Raw genomic sequence first — 18734 nt, 5'->3', positions numbered from 1 at the left:
AACTATAACTGTGACATTTAAAAATATATATCAAACACAATGGTTAGAGCTATCTGACATTTCTGCTATGCTTCTCTCATGTCCTGTGTCGCTTTGTTAGCGGCTTTAATATAAATATAACAGCGGGCTAACTGTTAGTGAAAGTGTTGTTATTAATAGAATATGACAGCATCAAACATGCATTTTATAAGAATGAAATGTATACACAAAAAGGACAATTCTCCGATGAAAAGTGAAGACACGGGCGATAGTGCTAGCTCGCTAACGCTAACTGAATACAGGGCTTTTGAAGCTATTCGAGCTAACATCATTGCTGAGATACAGGCGGTTCGTTTGGCTGTGAAGAAAGAAATCAACGAAACAATTGGGACACTCAAGAGCGAGATGGCGGACTTCCGAGGAGAAATAAACCAAAAACTAAATGGTATTGTTTCCGATTTGAAAGAAATAACAGAAAGAGTGGAGGAGACGGAGCAGAGGGTGGCCGATGTGGAAGAGCGTAACACAGACGTTAATGAGATGCTACCCTACACGCTTGAACTTCAGAAATCCATCCAAGACCAGCTAATGGACCTGGAGGCATGACGCTGAATATGCATCCTCGACCGACGGCTTTCGACTTAGATACGCGAAGAGGACAAGCGCGGTGGACCCAAACTAGTGTTTGGGTAGTAATGGATTCTGCTATGGCCAGCAAACGACCCACCACCACACAAAGTCCACTTAAAAGTCATACTAAGAAGAAAACAAAGGTTTTATTAGCGGCATGTCGTGAGTCGAAACGAAACTACGACCAAAGCCAGGATGGCACCCGAATACAGATCGGATACGTGTTCAACCAATGGAGGCAGCTTCAACTTGAATTGGGACTGAAAACAGATGCTGACATGGCTCATTTCCTTCTGTTCAGGTCATCTATGGACGTTTGAGTGCCTGGTCAAATCTCTCATTTTAACAGATTGAAATGCTTCATCAGAAATATAAAGTAGTCACTCTTAATGTTAATGGGCTAAATAACCCCATAAAGAGAAGCAAAGCTATAACTAAAATGAAAAGAGAGAAACAAGACATAATCTTCTGGCAAGAGACGCATCTTATAAGCAGAGAGCATGAGGGGACTCTAACATGCGTCTACATCCTTCTCTAGACTCCACAAGCAGAACAAAAACTGTGAAACCTGAAGCATTATATTTAAGGTTGACAGACACAGAATTACTAAGTGTGACATAGGAGTAAGAGACATTTCTGACCATACTAGGGTATACTTGACATTACATTTAGATGACAGACTAAAGAAGACCTCATGGAGATTGAATACTAGCCTCTTAAATGATCCTCAATGTCAAAAATATATAATGAATGAAGTAAAAGATTACAGGTCGTATAATAATAATGGTACGGTATCACCTAGTACTCTGTGGGATGCAGCTAAGGCTGTTCTAAGGGGCAAACTTATAATGTGGTCAGCCAGGAAGCAGAAAGTAAAAGAAAAAGAAGATAAGATTTGACTGCAAAACTAAGACATATGAAGACATATGAAATATGATGAAAATGTTGTTTTAAATCGAATTCAGGACACAAAACAAACCCTAAATAACATATATAAAAAGCCAATTGAAAAATAAGCTAAATTAATTAAGCAAGATTTTTATGAAAATGGTCCAAAATCTAAAAAGTTACTTGCATGGAGGATACGTAAACAACTGTCAGAGAGATTTATACAGAAAATTAAAGACCCCCAGACTAATGAAATGTATATCAAATTGGAGGACATCCAAGGCTCCTTTGAAACTTACTATAAGAACTTATACACTCACCCACAGGCAGCTGGGTTGGAAATTGTATCAGATTTTCTAGCATCCCTGGATTTACCATATGTAGGGACAGAACAGAATAGAATAATGACCCAGGAGATAACAGAGGAAGAAATAAATAAAGCCATATCAAGACTTAAAGCAAACAAAATGCTAGGAGCCGATGGTTATCCATCAGAATGGTATAAAGCCTTCAGGGAGGCCTTGATACAATTGACCAATACAAAGAATGTTTTAACTACGTTCTTAGAGGTGGAGAGACACCACTTTCATGGAGACAAGCAATTATTTCAGTGATCCCCAAAGCAGGTAAAGACAAGACAGAATGTAGTTCTTACAGACCTATATCAGTGCTAAACATGGATTATAGATTATATGCATAAATATTGGCAAAAAGAATGGAAAATATCATACCAGACCTGATAGATCCGGGTGTGAAAAACAGACAAACCCAGGACAAAGTGTGGCGGGCTCTCGGCCTCATTGATCATGAGAGAAATAATAACATGGAATCCGTAGTTATTAGTCTTGACGCCGAAAAAAGGCTTTTCATTCAGTCCGTTGGGATTATCTATATTTGGTTCTGAAACATTTTGGATTTAATGATCAAGTAATAAAGGTTTTGAACTCCCTCTATTACTCACCCACAGCCAGAATGAAAATAAATGGATCTTTACAGTGTCTTTGAAAAGGGGTTGTCGTCAGGGATGCCCCCTTAGTCCTACACTTTTTGCCTTGTTTATTGAGCCATTGGCACAGGCAATAAGAGAGGACGAAAATATATCTGGCAGTCTGATTGGAAACAGAACATAAAATCTGTTTATACGCGGATGATATTCTTATGACCCTTACTAACCCCAAAATACGCCTGCCTAAATTACTATTACTTCTTAAAGAATTTGGCTCAAATTCTGGTTACAAATTAAATTTACACAAAATCCAAACCTTGATCTTTAATCAGGGACCGCACAAGAACATCTATAGGACATGTAAATTTAAGAACACATAATTAAGATGAATATACTACCCAGGCTCTTATTCCTCTTTCAGTCCCCGACAGTTGACGTACCTCCCAAGCAATTCAACGAATGGAATAGGATGATATTGTCATTTATTTTGGGAAAACAGAAACCACGGATTAGATTTCAGACTTTACAGTTGCCTAAAGATAAAGGTGGAATGGCCTTGCCCTGTTTGGAAGATTACTACAAGGCACCACCGCTGTGTTTTCTGGTCTGTTGGTGTGATCCGAAATGTGACACAAAATGGAAGGATTTGGAACAGAATTTACCTCTCCCATCTTTACTGGGAGATATAACTCTCCAAGAAAAATATTTAAGTAAAATAACTAATTGGATTGTGACCCTCCTTAACATCTGGCACAAAAAGGCTTAGAGACTCAAAATTTGAGAGAAATGTTCGAATACTACGCTGGATAGCATATGATATGGACTTCACACCAGCTGAACTGGACAGCAGATTATAACACTGGTTGGCTCTGGGTATCACCTCATACTGCAAAATTTCCTCTGACACTGGGATAGACTCCTTTCAACTATAGAAAAAAGATTTTTTCAGAAATCTCCAACTGAGACATTATTATGGAAAAAACATCAAAACCTATGGAGAGGAGGGAATGGGCCTAATCAGGATATTTACTAATGCATGTAAAAAAACTCTATAATAACTAAAAGAAAGCTGATTTCCAGGATTTATTCCACTCTACAACTGGTCAGGGGTCTTTCTACAACCTATATTAAAGCAAGATGGGAGAAAGAAGCTAACATACAGTTATCTGTAGATGATTGGCTTAATATTTGCAGGACACAGTCCACCACCTCTAGTTCAGACCTGTGGAGGGAATTCACCCGGAAAAATGTTTTATGGTACTTCATAACTCCAAACATTAAAAGCTTACAGACCATCAACCCAGAACAAGGACAGTGCTGGAGAAGGTGTGGTAATATGTCTGCTGGCCATTTCCACATATTATAGAAATAGAGATGTAACTTAGATGTAAGATGACTGTATTGTAATATGTTTGCTCTGGATGGACTTTTCACTGAGACTTTTAAAATGGACCTCCTGAATATACAGAGGAACACTACCCCCTGAGCAAGGGTACCTCGAAGGACAGCTATTGACATGATGGAACTCAATTTATTAGCCCATTCTATTTCTATTTTTACTTTGAATGATATGCAGTATTTCACATACTGCATATCATGCATATCAGTATTTTGTTATAGATGACCCTGTCTGATGTTTGTTCCGTGTACGTATTTGTGTTTGTAAATGTATTTCCCAAAACAATAAAAACAAAGTTATAAAAAAAAGCAGATGATTGGCTTTTGGGGGGAAGGGGCGGTATATGTGTCATACAATGACGGCTTTTCTTTTCAAAGTGCCTGAAGTGGTCAGTCTCTCTCTTTTAATGGGTCTGCTGTTACATAGGGGACATGTACCTTCATTACCATGTTTGTAAATCCCACATACACCAATCTGGTGCTTTAAATACTCACTAGAGCAACAAATGTGTATTGATCCACAGCTGAAAATAGTCCCTCATAAATGGGCAACTTACTCCTCTTTGAGTCACTTTTGTCACTACAGTGCCCTGCTGTTTTGAGACATTATTTAGCCTCTTTTAAAAATATAATTGCTATACATACCTATATTCATGATACACTTTACATTTACAAGACTTACGTCTTCAGTAGAAACCAACGAGATTTAGGCTGAGAACCACTGCCAGGCTCAGAAAAAAGTGGGAGTCAGACAAACATGTTGTTGGTTTTGGTCTTTTCATTGTTGATAATAAAAAGTATATAAATATATAAATAAAAAGTGTATACACTTTGAAATAACATCTTGAAAAGAGACGATTTAATTGTGTGTCAGCTAATGTGTGATTCAGAGGTTTTCTACCCAAAAGTCATTGTAAACAAAGATTGTGATTGGTTCTATAGCAAATATTTAGTCTTTGTCTGACTATTCTTCTGCTGCAACTAAGCAACACTGTCCATGAAAACATCTAGGAACAGAATTTTATACTTAAACACAAAGGGCTATATCTTAAACTCGGTGCAAAGCTGCGCACAGTGTCATTGCTAGTTTCAGACTGACACAGTTGTCAACTGTCATGAGGTGTGGTCAGGCGCACTGATGTGGGATCGCTATCTTGAGGCAGCAGAAAGCGATTATGCCATAGACCAACAAAAAGCTGGTCTGAAGTCAAAGGTGCAGTCTGTTTCCTGATATTTATAGGACCTATTAGATGCTCCTACAGAGGCGGGTTCACACCGTTCATACACTCTGATTTCATGATTACAAAGGCTGTTTACAGTTATTTTAAACATTTTCATGAACACAGTCATGTACTGTCACAAATATCGTGGCTCATTTAATCAACAAAACTAAAAGCTGTAGTTATAAACTCATTTAGGACGTATTTCACCCTCTCATCCCACCTGTTATTGATCAGGATGATACTTTTTATGACCCGTCCTGTCTGATCCACTGAATGAGAATCGCACACACACAGAGGGAGGCAGTAGCTCTCCTCCTCCTCCTCCTCCTCAGTTAAATATCAGTGTATTTTTTCATATGCAGTCAAACAGAGTTGTTGATGGGACAGATGATTGCGAAATGGCAGGGCAGGGGGTCCATCAGTGGAGGATCACATCCCTTTCCCTCAGCAAAGACAGGTGCTACTGTTTAATATGTGGACCTGGCTCTTAGAGGGAATGGAAGCAAAGGAAAACTTGCTTGTGTGTCAGATTTGTCATCACAAATTTGGGAAAACAGGGACCAGTAGAGAGCAGCAGATCATATAACTCATCAGACTACATCCAGAAGATGTTAAAACTTAAGTTACTAAGTTAAAGTCTTAATTACATTTTATCAGTGTGTAATTTAGAAAAGTGACAAAAGTCAAACTGATGGCCATAGCATTGACAATAGTAGCTATAGTCTCTATGTTGAGGAGCAATGCCTATAATAATAATAAAAAAAGATACATAAAAAACAAAAGGGACTTTTACAATGAGGAAGAATACATATGGATCCAGCAGCTAAGCCATACAGAGGGGGGAAAAATCCGATTCTGCGGCTGTAAGTAGCTGATAATGTTTCTGCAGGTTGTTGTGACTCTGACAAACAGATTGACTTGAAGGCAACCTAGTGTTGTATTTTAACAAACTCCTCCTCGAGGTTTAACCCAATCAACTTCAGATTTTATCAGGGCTAACTTAACACCTTTGTGATGAAAAGTAATGAAAAGCTGGAGTTTTCGTTGAGGGGTGTGGCCGTGGCAGCGCAGTGAATTTCCACGACTCACAGTAAAACAGGAAGTTGCTGTAACTACACCATACATGGGCCTATCTGCCTGAAACTTCACACTTTTCATAAGAGTCCCTGCCTGAACACATTTACATGCTAATATTAAGTTACAGTCACAGCGCCCCCTAGTGGCAGCAGGACATGTCATTTTTTACACAGTGATGTAGTCCTCCAAGCCTAGACGACCAAAGCAGCAACCACATGCCCAGACACGTGCACGTGTGTGTGTGTGTGTGTGTGTGTGTGTGTGTGTGTGTGTGTGTGTTCATTTCACTGAATGAAAGGTTTGGAAACTGAATAGTGAATAATCCAATTATTGTGTTTGTGTGGAGACAAATTAAAGAGGCACTTAGAATGGAAAGAATAGGAATCACAGAAATGACAATGAATACTGTAGAAATGGCTTTTCATACAAGTGTTGTGTGTCTACAGGGGGTATGCATATTTTGTGTGTGTTGGTATGAGAGTGTGTACTAGCTCCTTCTTATTGTGATGCAAGAGGTGTTGGTGTGTCATCTAATTTGCTGACAGCCTCCTTTAGCAGTGTGTCACTGAAAACATCAGAGGAGTCCTGCTGCTGCTCAGTGATTATAACTGTGATCCTTCGCTCTTTACTCGTCTCTGGAAGCAACAGAAACAAATGTGCTTTGTGGACGTTTCTCCTGCTTCTTCTTTTGCCTGCTCATGCTCACTCACCCTAACCCTGAGGCCGCACAGCTTTACATCTCATTTATTGTGTGTCTCAGTGCGTGTGTGTGAATGAGATGCTGTATATGAATCAGAGAGATCTGTCCCTGCTACAGGAAACACAAATTGAATGAAATCAGACCTTATGGAAAAAAAATGTTTAGATTTTTTAGAATTTAGTCGTTGTTGAATTTAAAATATGAGTTAACAAATAACAAAAACAAAAAAAACATAAAGCACAGTTTTTACTGCAGAGGTAAAATATACTTTAAGCTTAGATATAAATATATATAAGTATAACACAAGGTGGATTACCAAAATTGAAATAAAAAAAATATTGAAATAAAATAACATGAAAACACCAAATAATTTATTTTCAGTCATTTAAAAATGGATCTACTGATTAATTGAAATAAAATAGGTAAAAGGTAAAAAAAAATTAAACAAAAAGTAAAATTATAATTGGTTCTAGATAAATTATACATAATATCTAAATAAGAATAGATGTTATGATATATTAAACATACTACGAGGAACTTTGAACTGGTTATGAAACAGTCTCAGTTTAATACTAATGCCTCTACATGACCTACATAAGCAAGCCAGATCATCAGAGAGAAGCCTGGCTATTTCTATAGAGTTATTATAGTTATTCTCATGCCTGTCACCTAGTCAGATTCTGATTGATCCAGCTCGGACAAGTCATTCAATGAAAACAAATTGTTATGCTTACAGCCTGAGGAAAGAAGCTGCTCTGTAGTCTGGTGGTACGGTGAAATAAAGTTGACTTTTTTCACCATCATCATCTTGAGTCTGCACATGGTGCCATAATCGACAACAAAAATTAAAAAAAAAACTTGTAGTAGTTTTAATGAATAAATCATTTTGAAATTTTGTGTCAAATCTATAATGAGATATAAACATCAAGTGCAACCTGAAGATGGTGAAACAGCTAACAGTTTTTAAAAAAATAATAAATTAACGTTCATCTATTTTCTTAAATCACTTCCTAAAATGCAAATCAGCTCAATAAGATTTATTTCAGGGTGAAGAAATGAGGTGAAATGACCAGATTTCAAGTTGAAGGTGTGGGTGTGTATATGTATGTGTCTGTGTGTGTCTGTGTGTGTGTATGTGTCAATGCTGTGGGGCATGTTGATGTAACTTCCTGCCTCCTGAAGAAAATTGTCTCATTGTTCTTTGAGAGCCATCTAGCCCTCGGGCCAACCTGAGGCAAACACAACCTGACCCGCTACTGAGTGTGTGTGTGTGTGTGTGTGTGTGTGTGTGTGTGTGTGTGTGTGTGTGTGTGTGTGTGTGTGCATGCGCATTCTTGTTACCTATTGGGGACCTTTTCTGAGAAGATCTGAGAAGAAATCTGACGTGACATCTTCCGACATGACTTAAAAAACTTTATACTGAGATATTTTTGGGATTCAAACTGCCTACCATTTATGCCAGCATGACTAGTCAGGTTTGTCCACCAGGGGAGCATTGCCATCTGGCTTGAAATTCAGATTCAAACAATTTCATGGCCATGTATTTAGATACTTTTAAGATCCATGTGAAGCATTAGTGACAGGCTCCTCCCTGTGTTTCCAATGTTTTTCATAGAGCAGGATATTTTTGTTTAACTGCTTCATATTTTTTCCATTTAGTGCTCACATTGTGATCCTTGATTTTAACATCTTCTTTCCATCTTTTAATAATCGTTTTAATTTTTTCCCCAGATTTGTTGTTGAGGCTGTGTCTTGTATCCTCATTTCCGCCAGGTACTGAGAAATCCACTGCTTCTTTTGCTTTCTAACTGTCCACACCCTCTGAATGACTTCCTCTCCTCAAATGCTAATGAGGGCCTGGACATCTTTGTTTGCTGTGTGGCTACCGGAGACTGTCCTCACAAGAGAAACCAGAGTATCATTCAATTCAGCAAATGTCCCCAAAAATGTTGACTTTTGTCTGTCAGAAGCAAAGGAGGAAGGTGTGATATGGTGTGATCTGTTATAGATCAACTCAGGCCACGTAGAGAGAGGGTCAGTCTGGATGGATGGATCAATCAAACGTTGGACTTTTAAACTGTTCAGTTCCTTTTTCCTACTGACAGTCAACACTGGATTCTTTTAACCATAGAGGTGGTCATTCCCTTGCCATGATCAGTTGTTTGTTATTGTGACCATGACAACAGAGATCCCCTCGCCATAACCAAGTAGTTAGATTAACCCAAACCAGAACTTTTCCCCTCTCTTGTCCCCCAACAACGACAATCCTTTCAGCACCAAGGACAGCGACCACATCAGCTGTCCTCACCAGGCTGACTCACAGTATGTGAAATGGGGCTTTGTTATGCACTGTGCTTGCTCTGCTTGACTCAGTTTGACTCAAGTCAGCCCAGTGCAGCGAGGATTTGTATTGCCATGAAAACAGGGCTACCAGCTTGAAGGTGCATCTTTAACTGATGACAAATTTACCTTGAGTAGCGGCCAAAGAAGCTGCTGTGAAAAGTCTTCCTCCCTGCAGTACTATTGAAGAAAAGCCACTAACAAAGTTCCACTAATTGTGTTTTCTATAAATTCTTAAAATAAAAATCAATCAAAAAAGTACGGCGTTAATTATCATGAATGGCTATTTTGCTTGTAAAGTTCATGGATCTAACAAGAGGAAATCAGTATGAATGCACTTTCCTGTGTCTCCTTGTCATTGTATTGTCCTGTTTGAGGGCACAATCATAATGCTAGAGAAGACAGACTTGTTCTCATAAGACCCGCCCTACTCCACGTCTGGTTGGTTGGCTTCATTCTCAGTGCTTGACCCAACCTGTAAGCGTACACAGACACTCTGGTGATGTCTGTTTTTGGCTACGTTTGAGCTGTAATAACAGTCCGACCTCCTCACCCATTCTCCGGAGCTGCTTTTTCGCTGCAAGAGTGACTCTAGGCTTGTTAGGTGGAACAAGCAGGCTGGCTGTCTGCAGGGTGGGCTGCCATGCCGCAGCTCTGCCACCCTTCCTGTCTGCTTCACCTAACCTATGGCTCACAATCCGCTGTGTTGGCGTGATGATATTAATGACGGTACCATTACAGCGGTAATATGAAGTAAATGTTTGTTATTAGAATGGCTGTCTATTGCGATTACACTAAACCTGGGTACACAGGAAAAGAAAAAAGACATGTCTCTCCTGCACAGCGCCTTGGCCTCAACCACACCAACACATTTGGGATGAACTGGAACACTAATTGTGACTCAGTATCACTTACCATCAGTGTTAGACCTCACTAATGCTCTTGTGTCTGAATGGGAGCAAATTCCTACAGCCAAGTTCAACATTTGATTGAAAGACTATAATCAGAAGGGGGGAGGCTGTTAGCAGAAGATTAATCACAAACCATTGTTTTTCAATGTTATGTCCATGAATATGGGCCATGTTTCAGCGTTTAACTCCCTCCTCTCTGTCTGTCTCTGTCTCTAAGAACCCGGGGTGAGCCGCAACCTCCAGTTCCTTCAGCGTCCGTCCAGAGTAACGCCTCTACTGGGAGCCGATGCCGTGCTGGAATGTTCTGCCTCTGGATACCCGACTCCGAGCATCCAGTGGAGGAGAGGAGAGGAACTGATCCAGAGCTGGTCTGTCTGATTGCTTCAATGTGTTTATATTTCACACTATCCTTGGATAATCCACATTTAACTCACATGGTAACCAATAGTGTCTACAGAGAGTATAATGGCCTACTAGAGCTCCAATTGTATCTCTAGTGATCACATATTATATTTTTTATTTTCAAAAAGTCCCATGAAAAGACCCAAACCAACAATGACTGTTTCCTACCAACAAGTATTATGTGTGTATCTGATATATCTTCTTCCTCTGTGCCATTCATTGTTGTCCAAAAACTAGTAAAAAGACACCACTGAGTCACACTGTTGTACTGGGTGACAGTACACAACCATGAACACACACAGTGTAATTTATTTTGACTCAAGCCCACATACACCATCCTGGAGCCCTAAATACTCACAAGAGCACCAAATATGGATTCATCCACTGCTCAAAATAGTCCCCACCAAATGCACTCGGAAAAAAAACTAATGTTATTCAAAGATGAATAGACAGTATGTATGTGTGAACCATTTTTAAGATTTGTGTCTTAGGAAGGTGTAGGTGAGGGAAGGATTAACACATTGTTGGTTTTGGTCTTTTCATAGGATTTGTAGAAAAAAATATGGAATTAACCAAACGTATTCTTTCAGTATCAAAGATAGCTTAAAGGGACAGCTCACCCCAAAATCAAAAATACACATTGTCCTCTTACCTGTAGTGCTTTTTATCCATTGTTTTGGTGTGAGTTGCTGAGTTTTGGAGATATCAACTGTAGAGATGTCTGCCCTCTCTCTGGCTTGTGGTGCTCGAAGCACCAAAAGACCTTGTTGTCTGCAGTTTCATGTAGGAACTATTTTAATTCTCCTGAACTGCAACGTAATAATGCAGACAAGGAAAAGTGCATCTGCTCAATGAACAGATGCCAGAGTGGGATGTAAACATGAATCACATTCTCTTTGGCAGAGCTGTAACGTTAGCTAACTTAGTTAGCTTAGTTATCCTCCTTATGTGTGGTGATACAGAAACAAAATATTTAATATATAATTGCTCACAACAAGGGCTGTGGATTATTTTTAGTAACAAGGTCATGATTTCTGGAAAGAGACATTGCTGTTGAGTTTTTTTATGCCTTGAGTACCACAGGTTGAGTGCCATCTAGTTCCATTGTATGAGAGAGCGGGCATCTCTACAGCTGATATCAAAACTATCCAAGGCACACCAAAACAGTCTAGATGGATAAATAGCCCTGCAGGACATTAAAACTGAATCGAAGTTTTCAAATGATAAAACAAACATGCAGAAAGAAAAGCGGCTCACTCGTCCTCTCTCTCTCTCTCTCTCTGTAGGAATAAGAAGTTCTCTCTGCTGGCGGGCAGTAATCTGATCATCAGGAGTGTCACTGACGACGACTCTGGCATTTACAGCTGCACAGCATCCAACAAGAACCACAACATCACTGCAAACGCAGAGCTCAGTGTACTGGGTAAGCAAACACACACGTATTTGTTGCTTTTATTTTGATAGTGACAGTGGAGAAGTGACAGGAAATGAAGGAAGAGAGAGTTGAATCAGGGATGTTGAGATCACATGGTTGACACTACGCAAAGGGGATGCCCTAAACAGTTGTATACCATAACCAAGGACTGAACTAAATGTCCTGAATTTCCCAACTCACAAAGGTCCTCACATGAAAGGATATAACTCCAACACACACACCTTCAGCTTCAGTGTTGTGTGTAAAATAAAAGAAAGAAACTGTGTCACTTCTCAAAGCTCCAGAAGGAAGGCTAAAAAAAATCCACCAGGAAACTGTTAACAGCCCAACATCCCCCAAACCATAAAAATAATAAAATAGAATAAAGAAATGTCCAAGTTGCTGACAGAAAACCTTGTGTCTGCAGACACTCGGGGACAGAGAATCACATCCGGAATCAAATGCAGTCATGAAATATACAATCAGTGCTGTCTGTTTGCTTCAGGAGGTTTTCATGAATAAAATATGTTTGTATTTATTGTCTGACTGCTTCTCAGCAGCTGGTGCATTCACACTGAAACTACTCATGCATTCAAACACCTGAACAACAGCTGGTTGCTGGTTTGGTTAGAAGCAAACACCTTAAAATATGTTTGCTGTAGTATTATATGATTTCCATAACAAACAACAGATTACACCACATTTTTTACCATAAAAGGATTATGTTAAAATAAGTATTAATATTCTACCAGGATACTCAACTGGATGTCATCTAAAATAAGGTAACACATCTTCTCTCCTCCAGTCTGTTCTCTGGACACTGCTTGTTATTTAATGTTTTTTTACTAGAATGTTATTTGGTACAAACTAATACCCTTGAAATGGCTATCTAAAGGGACATTTACAAAATGAATTAACCATAGAAAGGAAAGAAAAGTAGAAAGAAAGTGTTCATGTTCAGCCCATTTTCACACTTAATGCGGTGCTCTGCAGTCAAGTTAGCAATAACACATAATATACATCATCTGGTTAGACCTTCAAAATATAACTTACTGACAGAAAAAGTCACATACGATGACATATTGTCCCTTTTGGACTGTGTGTCAACATTCGCAGTTTGGTTATTTTTTGGGATAAAATAAATATGTTCAGTCTTGTATATAAATTACTGAAGTCAATTTTACGGTAAAAAACTGGTAGCTGTGGTTGCCAGAATTTTACGGTGATACGATATTAGTAACGCTGATTTTACAGTCAATGTCTGAGTTTGAGTCCAAAATTTACCATAGAAATAAAAAAATTTACTGTTTAAAAACGCTGTTTTGCCATATAATAAACATGATTTTTATGTTAATTATATGGCAAAACAGCACAATTTTTATATGGTAAAAACTTGCATTCATACGGTAAACTATGGTTTTAAACTCCGACCTTTACTGTAAAATCAGCAGTACTAATATCCTTCTGCCATAATAGCAGAAAAAGGCCTACTGTATTTATTACGTAAAATTCTGGCAACCACAGCTGCCGGTTTCCTATTGTAAGATGGGGTTAAAAAAGGTTTTCCTTTCTTTTTTTGAAACCAGTATAAAATAGTATACCATACTACTATATCATATATATATATATATATATATATATATATATATATATATATATAGGGCCAATCTACTAAAGGTTTGCGTGTATTAAAACATGTGCAAACTCCTTGCACACGCAAAAAAATTTACAAACTGATTTACTAACAGTGCGCAAAAAGGGTCGCATCTATCAAAGGTGCAAAATAGCGTGTCTGCATTCAGTTAGTACGTTTGCAGCAATGAATATGCAACATGTGGCGTTTACACGCAATTGTGCGTGTTGTGGGTGGAGAAAATGTAAATATAATAATTTAGCACACGCAAAGTGATTTATCAAACCTGAAAGCTATTTTGCCAATAGAAACTGCGTCTATATTTACCACGTCTCAAAGGGAGGTGCAAACGGTTTGTATGCGTAATTGCGCACACATGGCTGTGGTTATTGTTGCAAGAAGGAGACGCTGAAACAATGGAAGGAGACACCGAGAACGCATTTTTTACCCTCGTGTGAACATTTTTGGGATGAATGAGAAAACTATCATTAGAACATATCGCCTATTCTGTTACGTTTTAAGTTTATTTTATTGAGGACCCACACGCAGACACACACAAAGGCACACACAAGAGGCAGTATAGGGGGGAAACCAAAAGCGAGCTTTAATAAACAAGCTGAAACTACAAACCACGAGGGGAATACAGACACACTAAAAATAACACTAGAAGACAAAAACAAAGTAACAACTAAAGGCTAAGCAAAGTGCAAACAAAAGCAAAGTACAAATCAAAAGAGAAACCAAACTAAAAACATACCACACTGGAGACATGAGGAGTAACTGAGGACGAAACTGGGAGACAACACCGGGAAGACAAACCAAGACGGACGAAGACGAACACAGGCTAACACAGGCTAAGAGCTAACACGAAGAAGGACGGGAAGACACAGAAACAGGAATGGGAACATCAAAGGATCACGGAGTAACATGGGGAAGAACCGAAGCCCCAGAAACGAAACGATCTGACCAAGACAGGGGGGAGAACAAAGGCTAAATACACAGAGACACTAATGACGAGACGAGGTACAGGTGCAGTGAGGACGGACAGGTGAGGTAATCAACGGAAAAACACAGGAGGAAGTGACAAGTAGGACGCAACACACAAGGGAACAATTTTAAAATAAAACAGGAAATAAAGAAAACAGACACTGAACCATGACAAAAACACATAGGAGGAACTGACAAGCATGACATGACACACAAGGGTAAAACTACAAAGTAAAACAGGAAACAGGCACTGAATCATGACATATCCAGCCTTGCCATTTTGGAGCTGTTGGAGGAACTCAGAGTGGATTTGGAGCCAGCTACGAGAAGGAGTCACGCAATACCTGCAATAACAAAACTCCTTGCAGGTTTACTATTGTTATTATATTTATATTATTATACGCCAATTTTTCTTTTGTTCTTCTTCTGATGTCTTGGTATCTCCTTTTCACTTCATGTTCGCCTGTTTTTTCCAACAGCATTATATTTTTCACCGATTTTCTCCAACATGGCGTTCCTTTGCACGACCGCCAGATTCCTTTGCTGCAACTCATTGAAATGTTTATTCGCTTCCTCTACCAACACTTCTAATTCCAAAGGGTCCAATTTCACTTTGCGCTTTCGCTCTCTCAAACTCGCCATGCTGAAAACCATGAAACACGCTAAACCCTCATTTAAATAGGCGTGTCTCCAACACGTTTGCACCTGTTGTCATTAACGCAATCGCTCTTAGTAAATCGCCCGCAAACCGCGGTTCAACCCCACACGCAAATTTATAGATTGCCCACGCAGATTAGTACAAGATAATTTGGGATCTTAGTAGATCTGGCCCAAAGTGTTTTAATTTGCATTTATCAGTCTGTAATATAATGATATATGATAATAACTTTATCCTTAAAATGCTAAATAAATAGAAGGTTTTGCCATTAAATATGACTGTTAATGTTTTGAGATGAGAGATGAGAGATGAGATATTTCCTGAATAAAATTTTTGATCATAACGGTATATTTCACATCACCAAAATACTTACTACTAAAATACTAAATATCAGTAGTGTCGGCTTAAGGCTGGGCAATATATGGATATTAATGGATTTGGGGCCTCCATGGATCAGACCTGCTCCAGCACGTCTTACAGATGCTCGATCAGATTGGGATCTGGGGAATTTGGAGGCCCAGTCAACACCTTGGGCCCTTTATTGTGTTCCTGGAGCTGTTCCTGAGCAGTGTTTGCAGTGTGTCAGGGCACATTGTCCTGCTGGGGGGCCACTGCCATCGGGTAGTGTTGTTGTGTTGTGTTTGGATGGGTGGTGCGTGTCAAGTGGCATTCACATGAATGCTAGCACCCAAGGTTTCCCAGCAGAACATTGCATTACCTAACAAGTAGTCAAATAAACAGGTAGTCAAATCTGGGTCTCGAATAAACTCCCTGTGCCCTGTACAGAGGATGAAGTTGGGGATAGAGGAGAAGGGCTGGGAGTCCTTCTAGCCACTGAATTCGGTTTTAAAGAGGCCGACTGTGCTCCACCAAATGGTGATTTAGTGATATGGAAGGAGAAACAATAACGACAAGTTAATTTTATAACAACGCATACAAACAATTCATACTAGACATTAATTACTGCAACAATATTCACCATAGCTAAACTTGGAGGGGGGCACAGGAAAGACTGCTGGGCTGCATTATCAGTTGCTTCAAGGGCTGAGACTGAGACCACAGGCTGGACATCAGCAGGAGACTGAGTGGCAGGCTGCTAAAACAACAGCATTATGACATGTGCTGTAACAGCAACAGCATAACAGCAATGTAAACAGACATGCGAGATGTAACTTTTCTAAAGCTCACCTTAACAGTGTGAAATCCACAACTAGAGGCCATGAACCCTCTAAAGAGGATGGTCTGACCACGGGCCTGCATGGGGCATTTCTCAATCTGAAACAATCAGAATTGTATTCAGCCTGGATCGAGACACTCAGTGTACAGTCCATGGTCAGATTAATACTATCTGCACCATCAGAATGACTATAGATGTGCACACTTGTCCTGGCCAATTGTCCAACCATGGTCATATCTATCAGTGAGAGGTGTATATCATGTATACATTTCTTTATTTTGATTTTATCAATCAATCAATCAATCAATCACTCTTTTCCTCTACTTTTGACTCTTGAGCTGCTATTGCAAGTTACTGGTGTAGGATCAATAGAGGTCACATTATCTTGTCGTTTTCTGCTTTCAGATACTGTAATGACATGACTATACTGTATCTGTAGACATAAACAGCTTTCATACGTAAGCTTCAGGTTAGCTAAACTTAGCCACCGCTTGAAAGACGTGAAACAGGTCATCTGCAAATTTAAATGTTTAGCTAAATGAAACTTGAATCAGAATATTCAGAATATTATATAAATATAAATATATAGTTATACACGAGTGTCTCCATTCATTGTGATATCGGTAACGTTATTACATGTAGTAACATTTGTGACGGCTAGCTACAATGACTGAAGTTGCTGAAAAACGTAATCATAATCATAAAATTAGCCGGTGTGACGAATAGAAATATAAAATTTATGACCATTCGATCAGAAAATAAAAACATTGAATGTACTTACTGTGAATCAGAAGTAGGTTTGCGCTTGCTTCGCTTCGCGACGGAGACATTAGCAGGTCAATGTAATTCAAAAGCAACGTGACCAGAGTGACCAAAAGTGCTGTGATTTGCCCCCCTCCAGTGTGATGCCAAAGCGTGATTGGTATCTATCCAATCTGACATTGGACAGCGATGACCCTGATTTGCCTCCGTCCAATCTTAACAATGGCCGTCCCGTGATTGGATGATGAGTTTGGACTTTAGACCGACTCTCCTGAGCCAAGTAGCCAAATAATTTCGGTCATTAAAATGTTTACCTTGTACAACTTTATTCGACCTTCCTGTTTAGGAGTAGAGCAGAACTGGCACGCACAATTGTCGTGGAGCTCAATGAGGCGGAGCTGAGTGCAATGCGCTGATTGGACAACAAAGATGCAAACGTAACTATTTAAATTAGGCACCTTTCTTTCCAGGGTCTGCACTATAGACTGTATGTAAAAAGGGTCTGTACTCAAATGTGAAATGCATATATATATATTAATTACAACCCGTTTCATTTTGCGACTTACCCTACAAAAAATAAATAAATAAAATTAATGTTAGGCCTTCTTGACATGAAAAGGTTGCAACGAAACCAAAAAGGCAAACACTGAAAATGCTGAGTTATTATTTTCGTAATAGGAATTTAACTGGCTTTTGCAATTATGCACCACTTTTGCGTAGAGTTATCTTAACCCTGGGCCTTAACCCTGTCTTCCTTAAAGTCACCATGTCACTACAACCAATCCAATATCACAGTACATGAAATAGTCACAAAATTTGATCTTGAGCTCAATTTTTTTCATGACATGCGCCACAATGTTGAAAATGTATTTCAGTTCTAAGCATCTTCCATACCTACTAGGGCTGGGTATAAGTACTCAATCCTACTCAATAACATAACATTGTTTAAAAAATTTGTACCAATTATTAATTGTGATTAAATGTTGAGTAATGTGGCAGTTATAGTTTAAAAAATACAAAAGAAGAAAAAAAGATAGACTGCACTTGAGTGCCATGAAAAAATATCAAATTTGTGTCCTATAAATAATTTTATATTTCACAAACTGATGATACAATATAATTCATATGCTACAATAATTCAGTAAACCAGTTAGTTAGCTGACTAAAGTTATAAGCTACTTCAAATAACGTGTTCCTTCAATAGCAGCCTAGCTAGTATGTCCATAAGATAGTGATATGGCTGTAATATATATAGACTATATGGTCTTTTAGCTGTTTGAAATTAGCAGCCGAAAGGCCAAAACTGGCTAGCAACTTGATTATTTAACTGGGCAAACACTTGATTGTTCAGGCCAAATTTGACCTGTTTTCACATTTGACAACTGTAAAAATTAATTCTTTCATCCAGAAATGTGATGCCTTTCTAACGTGACCCAAAATGTGCAATTAAATATTTAAAAATGTATACTTATGTATACTACTTACACAGGTCCTACAAATTGTTGTCTGTTGAGACTGTTCCATGTTAATTTGACCTAGGTTGAACTGGATTTTCGAGCCACTAGTGTGGGTCAAGGAATGGTAAACCTGTGAAGCTGTACATTAACAT

The 18734-nt window shown here is 38.9% G+C and overlaps 1 protein-coding gene across 1 annotated transcript in view; it reads left to right on the top strand.

Moving 5' to 3' along the window:
• The window catches only part of dcc (DCC netrin 1 receptor), a 341027-nt gene that overhangs the window by 114226 nt on the left and 208067 nt on the right, over positions 1–18734 (top strand). Inside the window, exons 4-5 of the mRNA XM_084383879.1 lie at positions 10310–10460; positions 11781–11917. Of these exons, the coding sequence (XP_084240005.1) occupies positions 10310–10460; positions 11781–11917 (288 nt within the window). The remainder of the gene's footprint in view (positions 1–10309; positions 10461–11780; positions 11918–18734) is intronic.

This window comes from Pagrus pagrus (assembly GCF_965226575.1).
Source record: "Pagrus pagrus genome assembly, chromosome: 19".
NCBI lineage: Eukaryota > Metazoa > Chordata > Actinopteri > Spariformes > Sparidae > Pagrus > Pagrus pagrus.
Note: the sequence above shows the minus strand (reverse complement) of the source record. Positions and strands in the feature narration are given on the sequence as shown.